Raw genomic sequence first — 17,129 nt, forward strand, 5'->3', positions numbered from 1 at the left:
CACATGGGCCGGCACAGTCCCTCCTCCCAAAAACCAGAGCCATTCATCAAATGCATCTCCCTTTTCGCTTTGGCCCCCAGGAAGCTCAGGCTCCAATTTCCAACTCACAGAACCCGTGGAGCCCTAATTGTTGATAGCCTCCCCCTGAGCTGGTCTGATTTTTATTTTTTAATTGCCTTTTAATGAAGCATCGATCCTCTGCCATTTTACGATTCTTATTGTTTTTATAAACCAACTTAAATCCTTTGGCACAAATGGGCCATCAATAAAGAAGCAAACAAAGAACAAAATACACAAAATAAAAGCAAGAAAGAACTTACAGAGAGCCCAGAGCTTTCAGAAAAGTGTCTCTCTCTCGTGTTTAAATATAATTTTTTTAAATTTAAGGCTGAGTTTAGGAGGACGGTGTTTTAAAAAGCCCACTGCAAAACACGTTTGAAATACACACACTCACACACACACACATTCACACACTCACACACCAGCGGTCTCATTTCATTTCTGAAGCCATTCTGCCGTAAATAGATAATTAGCACTTAAGCACACCTTTCAAGGGGTTTATACATTAACATGAAAATACTGTAATTATGGCTGGCCAAAATCGCTTGACTACAACTTGGAATTCTCGATTTTTCTTCTTCATTAGAAGTTAATTTTCTCCCTTTTAGCCCCTAAAACACGCTTTGGCTTTGTGAGGGATTTTTGCATGAAGAATACAGAAAATTAATTGTTTTAAGTGAAAAGCAAGGCTCTCTGCTCTGTGCATCCATTTTCCCTCTGAGCATCGATCCCGCTCTCCAGGCCCCCGTGACGACGCACGACCCAGATCCCTGGGCACCGCGGCCCCTGAGCAAACACGCCAGGAGTGACATGAAGCCCCGAGTCAAAAAACATTTTTGTTTTAAATCTTTGGTCTCGCGTCTTTGTGAGAGTAACGTGCTTCTGAGAGAGTTTGGGTCAGGCCCTGCTCTAACGAGTGAGCAATGGGGCCGAGCGCGTGCCGGGCTCTGCACACACCGGGGTGATTACGGGGAGCTCTTTCTTTAAAAGTGGGGTCTGTTGACTGAAGTGGCCACCTCCCAAATTTGTCTCTTCTCTTTGCATCCACTTAACAAATCCTTGTGAACGCCTGCCTCCTCCTGGTCAGCACCTCCCTCGCCCTCCACCCCAAACCTCCCATCAGCAAATCCTGTTGACTTCACCTCCAAAGGGTGGCCAGACCCTGCACTGCTCTGGGTCCAATTGGCTACCTCAGGTCCAGTCCCAGCTCCCGTCGCCTCTGGGTGACACCTACACCAGCCCCACCAGGGGCCCCACGTCCTCCCCTGCCCCCTACAGCCATGCTCCACTCAGCAGCCAAACATCCTTCAAAACACAGAGCACGTCCCTCCCCTGCCTGGCCCCCCAGGGGCCTCTTTACCACTCAGAATAAAATCCACATCCTGCCCCGCCGGTGTGGCTCAGTGGTTGAGCATTGACCCAGGCACCAAGAGGTCGCCGGCTCTATTCCCGGTCAGGGCGCATGCCCAGGTTGTGGGCCTGATCCCCAGTGGGGGGCGTGCAGGAGGCGGCCAATCGGTGTTCTCTCTCATTGATGTTTCTGTCTCTCCCTCTCCCTTCCTCTCTCTCTCAAATCAATAAAGAAAAAAATATTAAAATCCACGTCCTCACTCCCGGCCTCTGAGGTCACCGGGCTCCGCCCTGAGAGCCTCCGGCTACAACCCAGACAGTTCAGAGCTGGGTCCTTCTCAGCCAGGACCCTCTGAGAGGGGCCTTCCCGGCCGCCTTGCATCAAGAAGCCCGCCCCATCGCGCTCACCTCACTGCTGATCTGATCCGTCAGTCCAGTCACCTAGAATGATCCTATTTACTCCGCTTCCTGCATCTCCCGTCTCATCTGTTCTCAGGGTCCTGGGGCAGGGCCCGCACCTGTGGGTCATCACCGCACCTCCCCGGAGTGTTGACGAGGGTGAGTGAGGACCCCTCCCATCTCCGTGGTCCCAGCCAGAGGGAGTGGCGACCCCTCCCCTGCAGGGCTGGGAGGCGGGTGTGGAGAGCAGGCATGCTGGCCCAGGGTAAGTTAGCACGTGGCCCAAACCTACACCACGCGGTAGGGGTGTGGACACTCAGTATGGGAGAAGCAAGGTCACCTGGCTGGTGAGGGGCAGAGTCAGAAGTGGCCCCAGGAACTCCTAGGTGCTCCGTCCCCTGCTCTCTGGATCCCTGACCCCAGGTCAGAGGCCTGGCAGCCAGACCTGCCCGCCACGCGGAGCAGCGCATATCCCTGGTCCTGGGCCATTCCCGGGAAACCTCCGCCCACCTCCGCCTTCCTGGGGCGGCGGAGAGGACAGGCTCTGCCTCAGGACACCCAGTACGGTCCCACTCCAGGCCAGGGGTGCCCCGGGGCAGCCCCACGCAGACGAGGCTGGGACATGCAGGGGGGCACCCAGATACTGTACCCAGGGCCTGATGCGTGACACATGGGATGCCCACCCACCGTGGAACATTCCGTGGCCTCGTGGCCTGAGCGTATTGAGGCGTGGCCCATGCGTGGCTAGCCACGCACACAGATAAGAAGCCCTCGGTGAGAAGAGGGTGCCCTTGTCCCACCGGGTGGGAGGCAGGAAGGACCAACATTGGAGGAATAAGACCCAGAGGGGTTTGCTGGGGGTCAGAGCTGTGGGAGCAGGGTGGGAGCTCGGCCCCCCATCAAGGTTGGCCGCCCCCCACGAAGGGAGAGGGAAGGACACGGGAACAGCGAAATTTGGGGAGAGAAGTGGCTGAGGGGGTGATGAACCTTGAGCTGCAACTGACAACACTACCTCCTGTGAATAACAGCTCTGTACCCGGGAGGGTCTCCTGCTCCTCCCGGGCCCTGGCCTCCCGCTCCCTCCTGGGGCCCTGGCCTCCAGCTCCCTCCCAGGCCCTGGCCTCCCACTCCCTCCCGGGCCCTGGCCTCCCGCTCCCTCCTGGGGCCCTGGCCTCCAGCTCCCTCCCGGGCCCTGGCCTCCCACTCCCTCCCGGGCCCTGGCCTCCAGCTCCCTCCCAGGCCCTGGCCTCCCACTCCCTCCCGGGCCCTGGCCTCCCGCTCCCTCCTGGGGCCCTGGCCTTCAGCTCCCTCCCAGGCCCTGGCCTCCCACTCCCTCCCGGGCCCTGGCCTCCAGCTCCCTCCCAGGCCCTGGCCTCCCGCTCCCTCCCCCCTGGGCCCTGGCCTCCCGCTCCCTCCCCCCTGGGCCCTGGCCTCCCGCTCCCTCCCGGGCCCTGGCCTCCAGCTCCCTCCCGGGCCCTGGCCTCCCGCTCCCTCCCGGGCCCTGGCCTCCCGCTCCTCCCCGGCCCTCCCCTCTGCCAGGAGTAAATTCCTGGGCTGCAGCTGCGTTGTTGGACAGCACAGAGGTCAGCCCATTTCCCACCACAACCCTGCCCCCCCTCTCTGCCTCAACTCCGGGCAAATGAGGCAAGAATCAAAGCAAGTGCCTGGAAGGGTTCTCCACTTCCCTTCCCCCCTTCCCTCCCGCACAGATTTTAATTACGGGTTTACTTGCAAAAGACCTCACTCTATTTAACTAAATCCTTGGACCCCTTTTATATTGTCTTCTACGTTGTTCTATGCTAGGGCACCAGGAAAAAGTTAATTATAACTTCTACGTACTCCATTACCAGGCCCTCCTCTGCCTCCCTGCCTGGCTCGCTGAGGGTAGTCACTTAATTCACTGGGTCGGCCTGTGCTCTGCAGATCTCTCCACGCTCCTCAGCAAACACCTGCCGGGCACCCTCCGCACCAGGCTGGGCTGGGCTCCGAGGACCTGCAGTGACCCCGAAGAGCTCACAGGTCCTGCAGGAGGAAGGGGAGCTGGCAGGCTGGCCCGCTCGGGTGCCCACAGAAGCTCGGCAGGTGATATACGTGAGTGGAGAGGCCAGCAGGCAAGACAGACAACAGTGGGATCAGGATAATGAGATGTCAGCTGGTATCAGCCTCGGAGGGAACAAAGAGGGGCCGCAGGAGCTGTGGTGGGAGGGTCTCAAACACCACACTGGAGGGCTGCACCTTCCTGTGTAGCCTCTGGAGACAGGAGTTCAGGTTGGGAGTTCAGTTTGGGACAGAGTGAGTCTGAAATCCTGGTGGACAGCCAGGAGGAGGTGTCTTCCGAAAAGACTGAACAGTACACCAGCAGAATCTCACAGAAAGGTCTAGGCTGGGGAGAGAGTTGGAGAGGTCTGGGTAGAAGCAAGAGCTGGTGGAGTCTGAGTGACTATCACCTGGAAAGGTAGTTGGGAAGCTCCAGGTTGGCCCCAGGAGACGCCACCTTCGGTGAGCAGGAGACCAAGGAACAAAGGAGATGGAGAAGGAGAACCTAGAGAGGGAGGTGGTGAAGCGGAAGAACCCAAGTTGGAGGGGTTGACGTCCTGTCAAGTGGAAAGGCCAGGAGAGAAGGCTGAGAACAAACCCCCAGTGGCCGCTGGGTGGTCACTCCCAAGGCTGGGGCCAGGGCGAGGCTTTGGGAGCTGGGGATGGGAGCGAGAGCGCGGAGGAGCAGCCTTCTCCTGGCCGGAGGGGAGGGGGAACGAGGAGGCCAGCCCAGCACCTGCCAGTCACAGAGAGCTTTCTGACATCTTGCAAATCCCAGCTCATGCACTGACAGTTCTGGAGGGCATGGCTGTCACTTAGAGCCTGTGGCAGAATTCAGCTCTGTGTTCTTGCCTTGGGGAAGATGTGGGTGGTGTGGAGGCCTCAAGGTCAGCTGTTGTCTCTGGAAGTGGATGGCTGGCACTCAGCCGCTCATCCTGTCCTCAGCACCCCTGGCCTCCAGGGGGAGCCCACACGCCCACCTGGAATACCGGGCCCCCTTGGCCGGGTCCAGGTCACCTGCTGGCCTCAGCGCCTAGCCTCGTCCTTGGAAACTCCAACTCAGCCTCTGCCTTGAGTCTTCTCAGACCCTCCCCAGACGGCCCTGCCCTCCTCAAACCCCACCCACCCCACCCTGTACTGCTGCCCTATCCAACCAACAGCAGCCAGTCCCCGCCCCCCCACCCCGTGCTGGGGGTGCAGCAGCTCCCTGGCCTCTCCTGCCCCCTGAGTCTACAGCCTCTTCCAGGGCTCCCCTGGCTGAGTGCTGTTTGACGCTGAGCATGAGGCCTTGATGCTGCCCTCCAGTGGCCCATGGTCTGGGGTTGGGGGACGGGGGACACAAGAATACAGATAAGCCCGGCCAGTGTGGCTCAGTGGTTGAGCATCAACCCATGCACCAAGAGGTCACCGGTTCGATTCCCGGTTGGAGCACATGCCCAGGTTGTGGGCCCGATCCCCAGTGGGGAGCATGAGGGAGGCAGCCAATCGATGTTCTCGCTCATCGATGTTTCTCTCTCTCCCTCCCTCTCACTTCCTCTCTCTCTAGAATCAATGAAGAAAAATAAACTTTAAAAAAGAATGCAGACAATTCACCAGTCGGGCCTGAACAGGGAGCTCTGGTACACAGAGGAAGGAGGGACCAACACTGCCCATCGGGGTGAGGGGCTCACGGCAGGTGACATCGAGGGGTGGGTAGGACTGCGGTGGAGGAGAGTGGGCCCAGCCGGGAGGCCAGCAAGGCCCCGAGTGGGAACTGGTTCCGGGGGGTACGTGGAGTCGACCAGTGTGGCTGGATCAAAAGGGCACCGCGGACTCTTGGGCTGGTTGCCGGGTGTTTATTTTGGGGGGACTCGAATCAAAGAGAGGCAGGTGTTTCCACAATAACAGCCCCCACTTTCCGAGGGCTTTTGCTTGTGCCCAGAATGTGCTAAGCACTACAGGAGAACATTATCCTTCAACCCTCCGCAACCCCGTGGGGTAGGTGAACAATTCCCCCCATTTGATAGTGAGGCGCAGAGAGGGCGACTGACTCAGCCAAGGTCACACAGCAAATGAGAGGCCGAAGCAGGGCGAAGACAGGGCAGGAGGTCTGAACCCTCACGCGGCCCCACCTCCCTGCACCGACACGACACGCTGACCCCCGCAGCCTGGGGCCCCGGCCGCCTGTCCGTCCTCCTCTGGTCCTCGGCTGCGGAGGGGCGAGGGGCTCACGGGCTTTCCCACCCAGCAGGTTTTGCGTTTCCTGTCCCTCCTTAGAGCCGAAAGCTGGTCCTTAGCATTTGTAGCTGCTCACTGGGGCGTTTACAAATCAAGCTGTTGTTTCTATTTCATGAATATATCTGGGATATTAATGACCAATGAAGGGGTCTGCTCAGAAGGGGCCCCGTTACCCCCAACCCAGCCCCCTCCAAGGAGCACAGACCCAGACAGAAGCCCGCAGATGGGCAAAACGCGGACACCGCGCACGGCCACGCGGACGGCTCCGCGCCTGACGGGAAATCAGGGTCCTGCCACACAGGTCCCAGCCGGTGCCTAGTCTCCGCTTACAGAGGGCCCTTACTAGTTTTTAAATTTCCTCTCGTCTGTGTGGAGATGACCCCTGGAATATGATTTTAAGTGTTTTCTAGGAGATGACGAATGGGAAAGACGCTGGCTGTGAAGTTCAGGTCTGTAACTTTCCCACCCAGAGGGCTGGGCCTGTGGCCCTGGGGGAGGGGTCACAGAGACCTTCCAAGGGGCAGGGTGACAGCGGGGCTCCCTAAGGTCAGCCCTGCCCCCATCCCCATGCTGGGACTGTGGCACCAGACACCAGAGAGGCCAACATTTCATTGAAAACAATGAGATTGTAGTGTTGCTTTTATTTGATGCTACTAAAATAACACACGCTTTTCGGGAAAAAAAAAAATATATATATATATATACATATATAATATGTATATATATATATGTATATGGAGTAAAGGGAGGAGAGAACATAAAAAAGAAGATAAAACCTCTCAGGGTCCACCACCCAGACATGAATTCTGGAACTGCGGAGCCTTTACCCTCTCTGGCCTCGCTGCAGCCCAGGCCTTCGATCTCCTCTTTAAAGGTCCCTCCCTGCCCTGGCCGGTTTGGCTCAGCAGTTAGAGCGTCGGCCTGCGGTCCAGAGAGACCCGGGTTCGGTTCCCGCTAGGGGCACGTACCTCGGTTGCAGTTTGTCCCCGGCCCTGGTTGGGTCGTGCGGGTGGCAGCCACTCGATGTGGCCCTTTCATGTCGATGTTTCTCTCTCTGTCTCTCTCTCTCCCACTCTATCTGAACAAAAAATGGAAAAATGTCCTCGGGTGAGGATAAAAAAATAAAATAAAATAAAGGTCCCTCCCTACGTAAACTTCACAAAGCGCCCATCATACCTGGAACCAACCCACACTCCTGCGCTGGGCCCACAGGGCCCGTACAAGCCGGCATCACCTCCCAGGCCTCCTCCCTCAGCCCTTCCCATCCCAGCTGCCGTGCCCTCACCCTGGAACGGTCCTCCGATCCCTGCCTCACTCGACCCTCCATGCCTCCCCCGAGGGCACCTCCTCAGGGAGGGCCTCCGTGATCGCACCCGGTCGCCATCACGTGTCCAGGGCTGATGCTCCACAAACGACTCCTATTGCTTCTTGGGTGTCTATCCGGCCATGACCAGAATGTGAGCAGCACCTGTCCCTCTCCCCACTGTCACCCCAGTGCCTGGGACATGCCAGGCACACAGAAGTTCTCAGTGAGGTATACGGAAGGGATGAGTATTTCCTTCCCGTTTTTTCTGTGTGTGTGGGTGTGTGTGCTGTTGACAGAGCTAAGATCACACAACAACATTTCAAAAACTCCACACGCCCTTACGCACAGCCTCTTCTGCTGGTCTCCCTACCTGCACCACCTCTAGGCTTGAGTCAAATCCCCCACCTCTGTGGGACCAGCCCCAGAACCCTGCCCAAGGGGAGCCGTGGTCGGGGAAATGCCAGCTCACAGAGGCAATAATAGCATCCACATGGCACTTTGCAGTCTATAAAACGTAATCATTCCCTCCAGCCCGGCGGAGCCTCAAAACCACCTGTGGAGAGGCAGGCAGGGCAAGGGGACCAGCCCACCCCCATTTAAAACGAGGCCACTGAAGTTCACAGAGGCCATGGACGGCCACCGTCACCCAGGCAGGGAGCAGACCCCGGGCGTCAGGACCCAAACAGCACACTCCACGCCGTCAGTCTGAACCGGAGAGGATTCGCCCTAAGAACAAGAGGACACGCCAAGAGCTCAGCCCGAGTCTGACTGCCGGGGTTTGAACCCCAGCTCTACCACTTCCTCGCTGTGTGGCCCTGGGCAGGTCACTCCCCTTCTCTGGGCCTCCGTTTTCTCCTATGTCAACGGGAATGACGACAGTCCTGCCTCCTTCTGCTGTCAGGAGGAGGAACTGATTTAATAATGTACTAAAAGGGCACAGACCGGCCTAAAAGTCAGGAAGCCACTACGCTCAGCAAACACGAGCTCCACAAAAGCGCACCTGTCCGGGTGCACCTGCACGTGCTGCCGCTGCCATGACGGCCACATCGCCGGACCCCTGAACAGCTGGCCCTCAGAGCCGAGTCTCACTGGGCAGTGGACGAGCCCCCAAAAGCCAGCTGCAGACGACTTCCAGACGGCGGCGGCTACCGATGCCCTCACTGGCGTGCAAGCCCTAGCTGCTCAGCCCGGGACAAGCAATGACGTCTGCAAACACCTCATCGCAGCAAAGGGGAGCGGCCCAGGGGGAAGGAACCGGCTGTGAAAGGAAGACCCCCTGGTGGGCTCACACTTCCCACCCCCAAGAGCTCAGGCAAATAAGTCAACCCAGCTCCAAGCGCAGATGAGGCAGAAGGGCCCCAAGTCCCCGTGGACACCGTTCCGACTTGTTAAGAGGCAGCTGACGAGACTGTCCTGACGTGCCCAGCTCGCTCCGCCAGCCCCTCGGGACTCTGGTCAGGCCCCGCCCCTCTGTCCAGGCCCAAACCGCTGACTCCAGCCACACCGCATCACGCCTGCCCTCAAGTGTCCACATGTTGCCCTCAGCTGTCCCCTCGGCCCAGTGGCACCGTTTCTGCACAAAATCCCAGCCCAGAGTCAGCTCCTCCCAGAGGCCCTCCCCAGCTGGGAGAAAGCTGTCGTCAGTCCCCGCACCGAGATCCCACGGCACTTGGAACCCACCCCCACTACGCATGCAAGGGGAGCCGACATGGGCCGGGTACATCCGGAACGGTCCCCACCCTTAAGCCTCAGTGCAGGGGGTTGGAGGTCTGACATCCTCTTCTGTCCAGTGGGGACCTGAACAGCAACCACCGCAAGGAGCTGTTTCCAAAATTCAACCGACAGTGGCAGGAAGGAGCCTGCCACACCGCGCTGGGCGCAGCAGCACCTGGGCGACAGCGACTCCTGCTGTTTGCCTTGGACAGGGCCTGGCTCAGCCAAGTGCCGCCTCCCGTCTTCTAAGGATAGGAAGCCAGGCTCAGACGGGGTCCCCAAGGCAGCGCCCCGCAAGGTGAGAAGCCTGGGGCAGGCCCACCCTGCAGGCCTGTCCCACCCCCGCCTTCGCGAGGTCCAGCCCCAAAGGGGCTCTTGATGAGAATTTCCCATTCGAAAGATCAATATTTGAAGCTCAGAGCCCGCCAGGTGGAGAGGAAGGGCCTTGTTTGTAAATACTTGTCTCCGCTGGCAAAGCCGGGCTCTCGCTCTGGCCTCACTCCTGGCCCCTCTGCTCACGCAGCTCCCAGCCAACTGCACGGTGGACACGCCGCGGGGGCGGGCTGTCTGGCAGGAGCGTGGGGCTGCGCAGGCAGGTGGCCAGCCCTGCACCCACGCCTCTGAGACAGCAGGCCGGCAGGAGGGCGGCCCAGGGGCAGCCCATCTGTCCCCACCCCAGGGCTGTGCACAGACCACTTGCAGCGGAGTCTCTCCGGATTCCAAGCAAGCAGCTTTTCCCAGGGGGCACCCAGGTCTGTGTCTTTCTTAGCTAGGAAGAGAGTAAAAAGCCAAAGACAAAACCCTGGGGCATGTTGGCAAATCGTGGCCCACCACAGCGGACAGCTTCCCCCGCCCCTGCGCCAACAGCCGCTCTCGGGAGCTGCTGTAGGCCGCAGAGGCCCGGGGTCCCCGTGCTGGGGAAGCCATCCTGATGCGGTCGGTGGCTGGGCCGGGCTGTGCCCGCTGAGGACCTGCCCTGCACCACCGTTCCCAGTCGTTCAGTCATTCACTCACCCAGCCAGTATTTACTTAGCACCTACCTGTGCCAGGCACTGGGGGCTGGGTAGCACGAGACAAAGACCCACCTGGGAAAAACGCCCTTTGGGAGGGGGTCGCCTGGGCCCAAAATCCCACAAACAAATGGAGAGTCACAGCTAAGACGAGGGCTGGGGTAGGAGAGCTGTGAACCGGTCCGAAGGTCAGGGAAGGCTTCCTGGGGTTGGGGGTGGACAGGCAGACAAGGCTGGGCAGGGGCAGTGGGCAGAGCAGGGAGAAAAAATGGCTGGGCACAGGAGCAGCTAAAGGCCTAGACATTGGCAGAAGCCTACCTCCTGCCCAGTACCTGCCCAGCACCTGCCCAGCACCTGCCTACCTCCTGCCCACCTCCTGCCCACCTCCTGCCCACCTCCTGCTCACCTCCTGCCCAGCACCTACCCACCTCCTGCCCACCTCCTGCCCACCTCCTGCCCACCTCCTGCTCACCTCCTGCCCAGCACCTGCCCACCTCCTGCCCACCTCCTGCCCACCTCCTGCCCAGCACCTACCCACCTCCTGCCCACCTCCTGCTCACCTCCTGCCCACCTCCTGCCCACCTCCTGCTCACCTCCTGCCCAGCACCTGCCCACCTCCTGCCCACCTCCTGCCCACCTCCTGCCCACCTCCTGCCCACCTCCTGCCCACCACCTGCCCACCTCCTGCCCACCTCCTGCCCACCTCCTGCCCACCTCCTGCCCACCTCCTGCTCACCTCCTGCCCACCTCCTGCCCACCTCCTGCCCACCTCCTGCCCACCTCCTGCCCACCTCCTGCCCACCTCCTGCCCAGCACCTACCCACCTCCTGCCCACCTCCTGCCTACCTCCTGCCCACCTCCTGCCCAGCACCTACCCACCTCCTGCCCACCTCCTGCCCACCACCTGCCCACCTCCTGCCCACCTCCTGCCCACCACCTGCCCACCTCCTGCCCACCTCCTGCCCACCTCCTACCCAACTCCTGCCCACCCCTGCCACCTCCTGCCCACCTCCTGCCCACCTCCTGCCCACCTCCTGCCCACCTCCTGCCCAGCACCTACCTACCTCCTGCCCCCCTCCTGCCTACCTCCTGCCCAGTACCTGCCCAGCACCTGCCCACCTCCTGCCCACCTCCTGCCCAGCACCTGCCCACCTCCTGCCCACCTCCTGCCCACCTCCTGCCCAGCACCTGCCCACCTCCTGCCCACCTCCTGCCCACCTCCTGCCCACCTCCTGCCCACCTCCTGCCCACCTCCTGCCCACCTCCTGCCCACCACCTGCCCACCACCTGCCTACCTCCTGCCCACCTCCTGCCCACCTCCTGCTCACCTCCTGCCCAGCACCTGCCTACCTCCTGCCCACCTCCTGCCCACCTCCTGCCCACCTCCTGCCTACCTCCTGCCCACCTCCTGCCCAGCACCTGCCCACCTCCTGTCCACCTCCTGCCCACCTCCTGCCCACCTCCTGCCCAGCACCTGCCCACCTCCTGCCCACCTCCTGCCCAGCACCTACCCAGCCACTCATTGAACTTCTTCACCTCGCTCGGGAGCCCCAGCTCCGTGAAGTCCCCGGCGTGGATCAGCACATCACCGTAGGGCATCTGGATGGGGTCTGTCCTCGAGTGGGTGTCAGACACACAGACAAAGCGAGTGTAGCCGGGCGGCTTGGGGGCATCATGAGGTACCGGGTCCACCCTAGGGGGAGAGAACACACTGTGGTCACGGGGCCATGGCACCGTACGTATGCCTGCTTTGTGATAATGAGGGCAAGGCTTTTTCTTTTTCTTCTTTTTACCTTTTTTTTGTTATCCTCACTTGAGAACATTTTTGCATTTTTATCTTCAGATAGAGGGGGAGGGAGAGAGGGGAGAAGAGAGAGAGAGAAACATCGATGTGAGAGCGATACATCGACTGGTTGCCACCCACACGACCCCAACCAGGGCCGGGGACAAACTGCAACCAAGGTACGTGCCCTTGGCAGGAACCGAACCTGGGACTCTGCAGTCCGCGGGCCGAAGGAGAGCGGCGCTGTTTCAAAACTACAAGATGGTCTGACCTTCCTGAGAACACAGGCTCACCGAGGGTGTGTGAGAAAAAGTCCTGGAACCAGACCAGGCCTCCAAACCCCTGCTCTGCCACCTGTCACTCAGGTGTGGCCTTAAGCACAAACGCTTGGCCCTGGTTTGCTTGTTTATAAAATGGAGCGACCTCAGAAAGCAAGAAGACCCAGGAAATTAAACAGAACTGCACAGACGCTACGTCCCTGTTCCCTGGGACTTGCTTCGCAGCCCTCTGGACCCACAGTGAGGACACTGAGCCGGCGGCCGTGACCCCGGGAGTAAATGCAGACCCAGCTCCCTCCCCCAGCTCGGGCCGGCCCACCCACTGCCTCTCAGCTGAGTGATTCCACCAGGCTCAAAACCCTCAAAAACAACGCAATGACATTTCAGCGAGCAGCTCTCTCCAAATGAGTATGCCGCTCGAGGAGTTCGTTGTGTTTAAATCTAATTATGCGGCAAACCAAAAGCAGGACCATATCAGTTACATAAATACTTTTAAAGACATCTTTCTAATTATCCTTTTTTTTTTCAGACAATATACTTCAAAGAAATTTAATTAACACCTTACGAGAGACGTGGGTTCAGCATGCTAATGTGCAGGGCGCATGTGCACGCTCAGTCCGCCGCAGTCGGAGGCGCCAAGCCAGCCTCTCCCCACCACGGCGCCGGGACAGGAGGGACACGCCAGGGCCTTTTCTGGGACTGCAGAGCCCAGTGAGAATCCCAGCAGGTCGGCACTGGGCCCAACCGAAGAGGAGAGAAAAATTCCCAGAGTCCAATGATGACCAACAGGAGGATGCTGGGAACTCCTCCTCTCCCCAGTTCATTCATTCATTCATTCATTCATCCATTCACTTGTTCATTCAACACAACGCCTTCTGACCACTCCTGTGCGCCAGCCTTGGAGCTCAGTTCTGGGGCTACAGGGATGAACCACGCCTGATCCCAGGCCGGGAGACCCAGACTGATGTAGAGACAGGCTCGGCCAGTCCGTGACAATAAGGCCACCAGCTTTGATGGGAAGCGGTGGGGCTGGGGGCCAGAGAAAGAAGTGGTACCTGAGCTGGTCTAGAAGCTAAACTCTCCCTCTCGGTAATTCCCACCACTCCTCTGTTCTCTGGGTCCCTCCAAGCCCTCTCCCCACCACCCCATGTGACAGACAGAGGCTCTTGCAGGTAGCTGACCTCCTCGGAATACAGAATACACCAGAACACCCTGCCTGCCCCAGCACAGCTGGCTGAACCAAGGGCAGCCAATCACTACCGGGCTATTGGCTTAGCGCAGGAACACGAGCGAGCCAATCAAATTCACTCATTCATTCATTCATTCACACACACACACACTGAGTTGTGAGCATGCCAAGTCAAAGAGACAAAGACGGGACAGAGAAGGAACACGATGCCACCTGCATCCCCACAACCCCCCTGAGGACCCTTAGCCAGGAGCCCCTCTGCTCCCTCCAGCCTCAGCCAGCCCCGAACAGCACGAGGGCCCTACTTGGGCTGGGCCTGCGCTGGAGCCCAGGCTCTTTAATTAACTCTGTTCTTATTTCTCTCCACCCTGAGGCTTCTGAGCTGAGTGAAGATGCAAACCTACTCATCCCCAGATTAAAAATAAAGACTCTTATTTCCCGGCACCATCCTCCGGCTATTTGGATTATAACAAAGGCTCAAGCTCATAACGACAGGAATGGTGTAGATGATTCTCGTGAACGGAGAGCTCATTATCTCTCGGCACATTCACTGGCTTCGCCTGCACACCCATCACAGGGCAGGGCACTAAGGGGGTGCTCCTTTTGCAGATGAGGAAACTGAGGCTCAGAGAAGCTGCCTTGCCTAGGACCTCTGCGGTGGGAGCCAGTGGAGCTGAAATTTCGAAACTGGAGTTTGGTTCCAGAATTCACACCAAGCTAGGCTGTTGCCAGGTCCTTGCTCATTTCATTCAGTCAATCTAGGGACAAATGCGTGTTGAGTGCCTCTTACATGACAGGCACCTGCTAGGTGCAAGGGATATACCTGTGGCCAGGACACCCATGGAGGCCACCTCATGGAGCTCCCAGTCACCCAGCTGTTTTTGGAAGCCAGGAAAAGAACAAGAAGAATCAGGGTGTGGAGAACGGGCGAGAGAAAGAGCGTACGAGAGGGTGGGAGAGCTTGACAGCGTCACTTGATGGCTAGACCCAGCTGTGCCTGAAGCTGGATCTAAAACTGGACTTCCTAGCTAATTCCGTGAGCCAGTAAACTCTCTTTTACCCTTAAGACCATTTAAGTTGGGTTTCTGAGCCTTGTCATGGCAAATCCCTTGCTAACACCTGAGCAGCCGTAAGTAACTGTGGCCGAAAAGCTGGTCCCACGTCCAAGGCCCCAGCTAGTAAGCGAAAGAGTAGATTCGAGCCTGCGTCTTCACTACAGGAACTCGGGCATCTAACTTCAACACCTGCTTGTGACAACAGATACACAAAACACAACACAATGGTTATTTCCCAGGGATGTCCTGCAGGGGCCTGGGAGAAGGTGTACTCGCTCCCTGAGACCTGAGGCCCTCGCAGCCGGTCCCCAGCCTAACGAGGGGTCTTCACCCAGGAATCAGAGCGGTGGGAACGGTGAGCCCTGGACAGCGCCTCACGTCGGTGACCGCCTCGCTGGTCCCTGGACCCCCCGGCCTCCACTCCAGCCCACTCACTCTTGGAGATGTTGTGAGAACTCAGACGACCTTCACAGCTCCAAACCCTGATGGCAATGCCCCCCACAGCCCGTCCCGGTGCCCTGGTCCCCATCTCGGCTCTCTCTCTCCCGTGAGCCATCAGCGCCCTGCAAAAGGCAGCTCCTAGTGCCACACACTCCCCAGGGCATCAGAAGCACAGCCACCCGCCCCGTGTACCCCTATTTCTGGAGGAAGGGGAGCTCTGAAGGTCAGGGCAGAGGACAGAGGACTCCTCCCTTCAAGCGAGATTCCAACTACATGTCCAGCCATGTGAGAGGCACCAGCCATGGTGTGTTAGAGAGGGAGAGTCCTCTAGTCCCTTCCTCTCTCTCTCTACAAGTGGGGAAACTGAGGCCCAGAGGAGGGGCAGAACTGGTTGGCTCAATGTCACACAACAGGCTGGTGCTTTTGCACAGTGTTTCCAAGCTGCCCTCCTGCACCCTAAGCCTGCCCTTCCTTCCACTCTTGGCCTTGGCTTGTGCTGATTCTCCAAATCCGGGGGTGGTGCCACTTCCCCCAGGAGGCCCTCCTGGATCTGCTGCTCTTCCTGGGCCATACTCTCCACCTCATCCCGCCTCCCTCGTCTTCCCGGGCACTGTGCTGGGCTGGAGGGAGCAGCCTGTGCCGGGGGAGGGGAGGACGCTTAGGAAATCGTCCAGAGATGAATGTACAGCCACAGATGAAGCGTGTGCCGTGAGGGGGGGGACGAAGAGTGCTAGAGCTGGGCGGGGGCGGGGAAGGAGGAAAAACCTGCTCTGGGGAGGGCTCGGGGAAGGCTTCCCGGAGGAGGTGACGCCTGAGTAGGACCTGAAGGATGCGTCAATGCTAGCAGGGCAGAGTCGGGGAGGCGGGGGGAACAGCACGTGCAAAGGCCTGAGCGAGAAGGATGGGCTGCCCAAGACAGCGAAGCAGCCACCGCACCTGGAGCCCCAGGACAGGGATGCTGGGTGGGGCTGGAGACGCAGATGCTGCTGGGTGTAGGACTCCACAGCCTTGCCCCTCGCCCCTCCCTGGGCCCCAGGCCCACGCTCTGCCTCCTAGAGACCTCTCAGCTCACGGAGGCGCTGGAGGCCACAGGCACCCTTCTGAAGCCTCAGCCTCGAGAGAGGGGATCAGTAGGCCAACCTGGCACGGCTGGGAGGACCGGGAACACAAAGGGCCACCCCAGGCCTGGCACACAGCCGTGCTCCCCTGACCCCCGACGTTCTTCAAGGACTCCTCGCAGCCCGACGTGCGGAGGGTCTTTAAACGAGAGTCTCCACCAACAGGACATGTTTGAAAAGCCAGAGTAGAGGTGCTGTGCCTGGCACGAGCCCCCGGGACACCTGTAAGGCCGACCCAGCGTAACCTGTCCCTCCAGCACCAGCCTGCCTTCTCGCTGACCATCAGGCCTCACGTCCACCTGCTGCCCGGTGGCTGGGGTCTTCGTTCTCAGGGCCCGAAACCCAGAGGCCCAGATGCAGAGATTCATGACTCAGGCACAGGCAGCCTCGTTACCGCCAGGGCCTCTGGGGGCAACGGCATAAATCACATGGCTCAATCGGAGGCCACGTTTGGGCTGTCACTGTTGTTATTAAATATAAATTGTGGATTTATTAAATAAGGCCCCCTCCCTCCCTCAGCCCGGAGACAAAGCCCAGGGCGGTGATAACTCACGTGTCGGGGACTGGCATCCGTCCCCCGTGTCTCCCCCTGTGGAAACGCGCCATGGAAACCCGCACAGCCACCTCGGGCGCCCGTGTGCTCCCCCGGCTCGGGGCCTGGGGGGTGGGAGGCAGCAGCCCCCCAAGTCCTTGCACAGCCCGGCCTCGTCCAGCTTTGTGCAGAGTCGTGTTTCAAAGCCTGGCTGACTGAAGCAGGCAGCGAGGGAACACTGGATGGGGAGCACGGCACCGGGCTCAGTGCCGGGGCCTCCTGGGCTCCCGGGGCTGGTCCAAGCCCCAGCCACCTCTGAACCCCGCTGCCAAAGGAAGCCCGGAACCCGGCCACAGGAGGCGGCAGCGCGGAGCAGGCCAGGAGGGGTAGGAGGGCCGGGCCGCGCGAGTCTGCTCCCCCCACTCCAGCCGAGTGACCACGAGGCAGCCATGAAGCATTTCCCTGGAGCACGTCTTGCTACCAGTATCATGGGCCATTACACCTTCTCGTGACACGTGGGCTGCCTGCCACCCGATCGGGGGTCAGCTCAGCATGGGCAGGGATCTGTGAGCAAGTGGCAGGGCCGGGATTCAAACCCAGGCAGGCCAGCTCAGAGCGTGCATTTCTAACCATTGTGCTAC

General features: G+C 59.5%; 1 protein-coding gene across 3 annotated transcripts in view; it reads right to left on the reverse strand.

Moving 5' to 3' along the window:
- Positions 1-17,129, reverse strand: part of MPPED1 (metallophosphoesterase domain containing 1) — a 70,252-nt gene that overhangs the window by 38,851 nt on the left and 14,272 nt on the right. For all 3 annotated transcript variants that reach the window (XM_036252442.1, XM_036252441.1, XM_036252443.1), the window contains one exon: positions 11,604-11,785. In XM_036252442.1, the coding sequence (XP_036108335.1) occupies positions 11,604-11,785 (182 nt within the window). The remainder of the gene's footprint in view (positions 1-11,603; positions 11,786-17,129) is intronic.

The sequence above is a fragment of the Molossus molossus genome, unplaced genomic scaffold (genome assembly GCF_014108415.1).
Source record: "Molossus molossus isolate mMolMol1 unplaced genomic scaffold, mMolMol1.p scaffold_m16_p_10, whole genome shotgun sequence".
NCBI classification, from domain to species: Eukaryota; Metazoa; Chordata; class Mammalia; order Chiroptera; family Molossidae; genus Molossus; species Molossus molossus.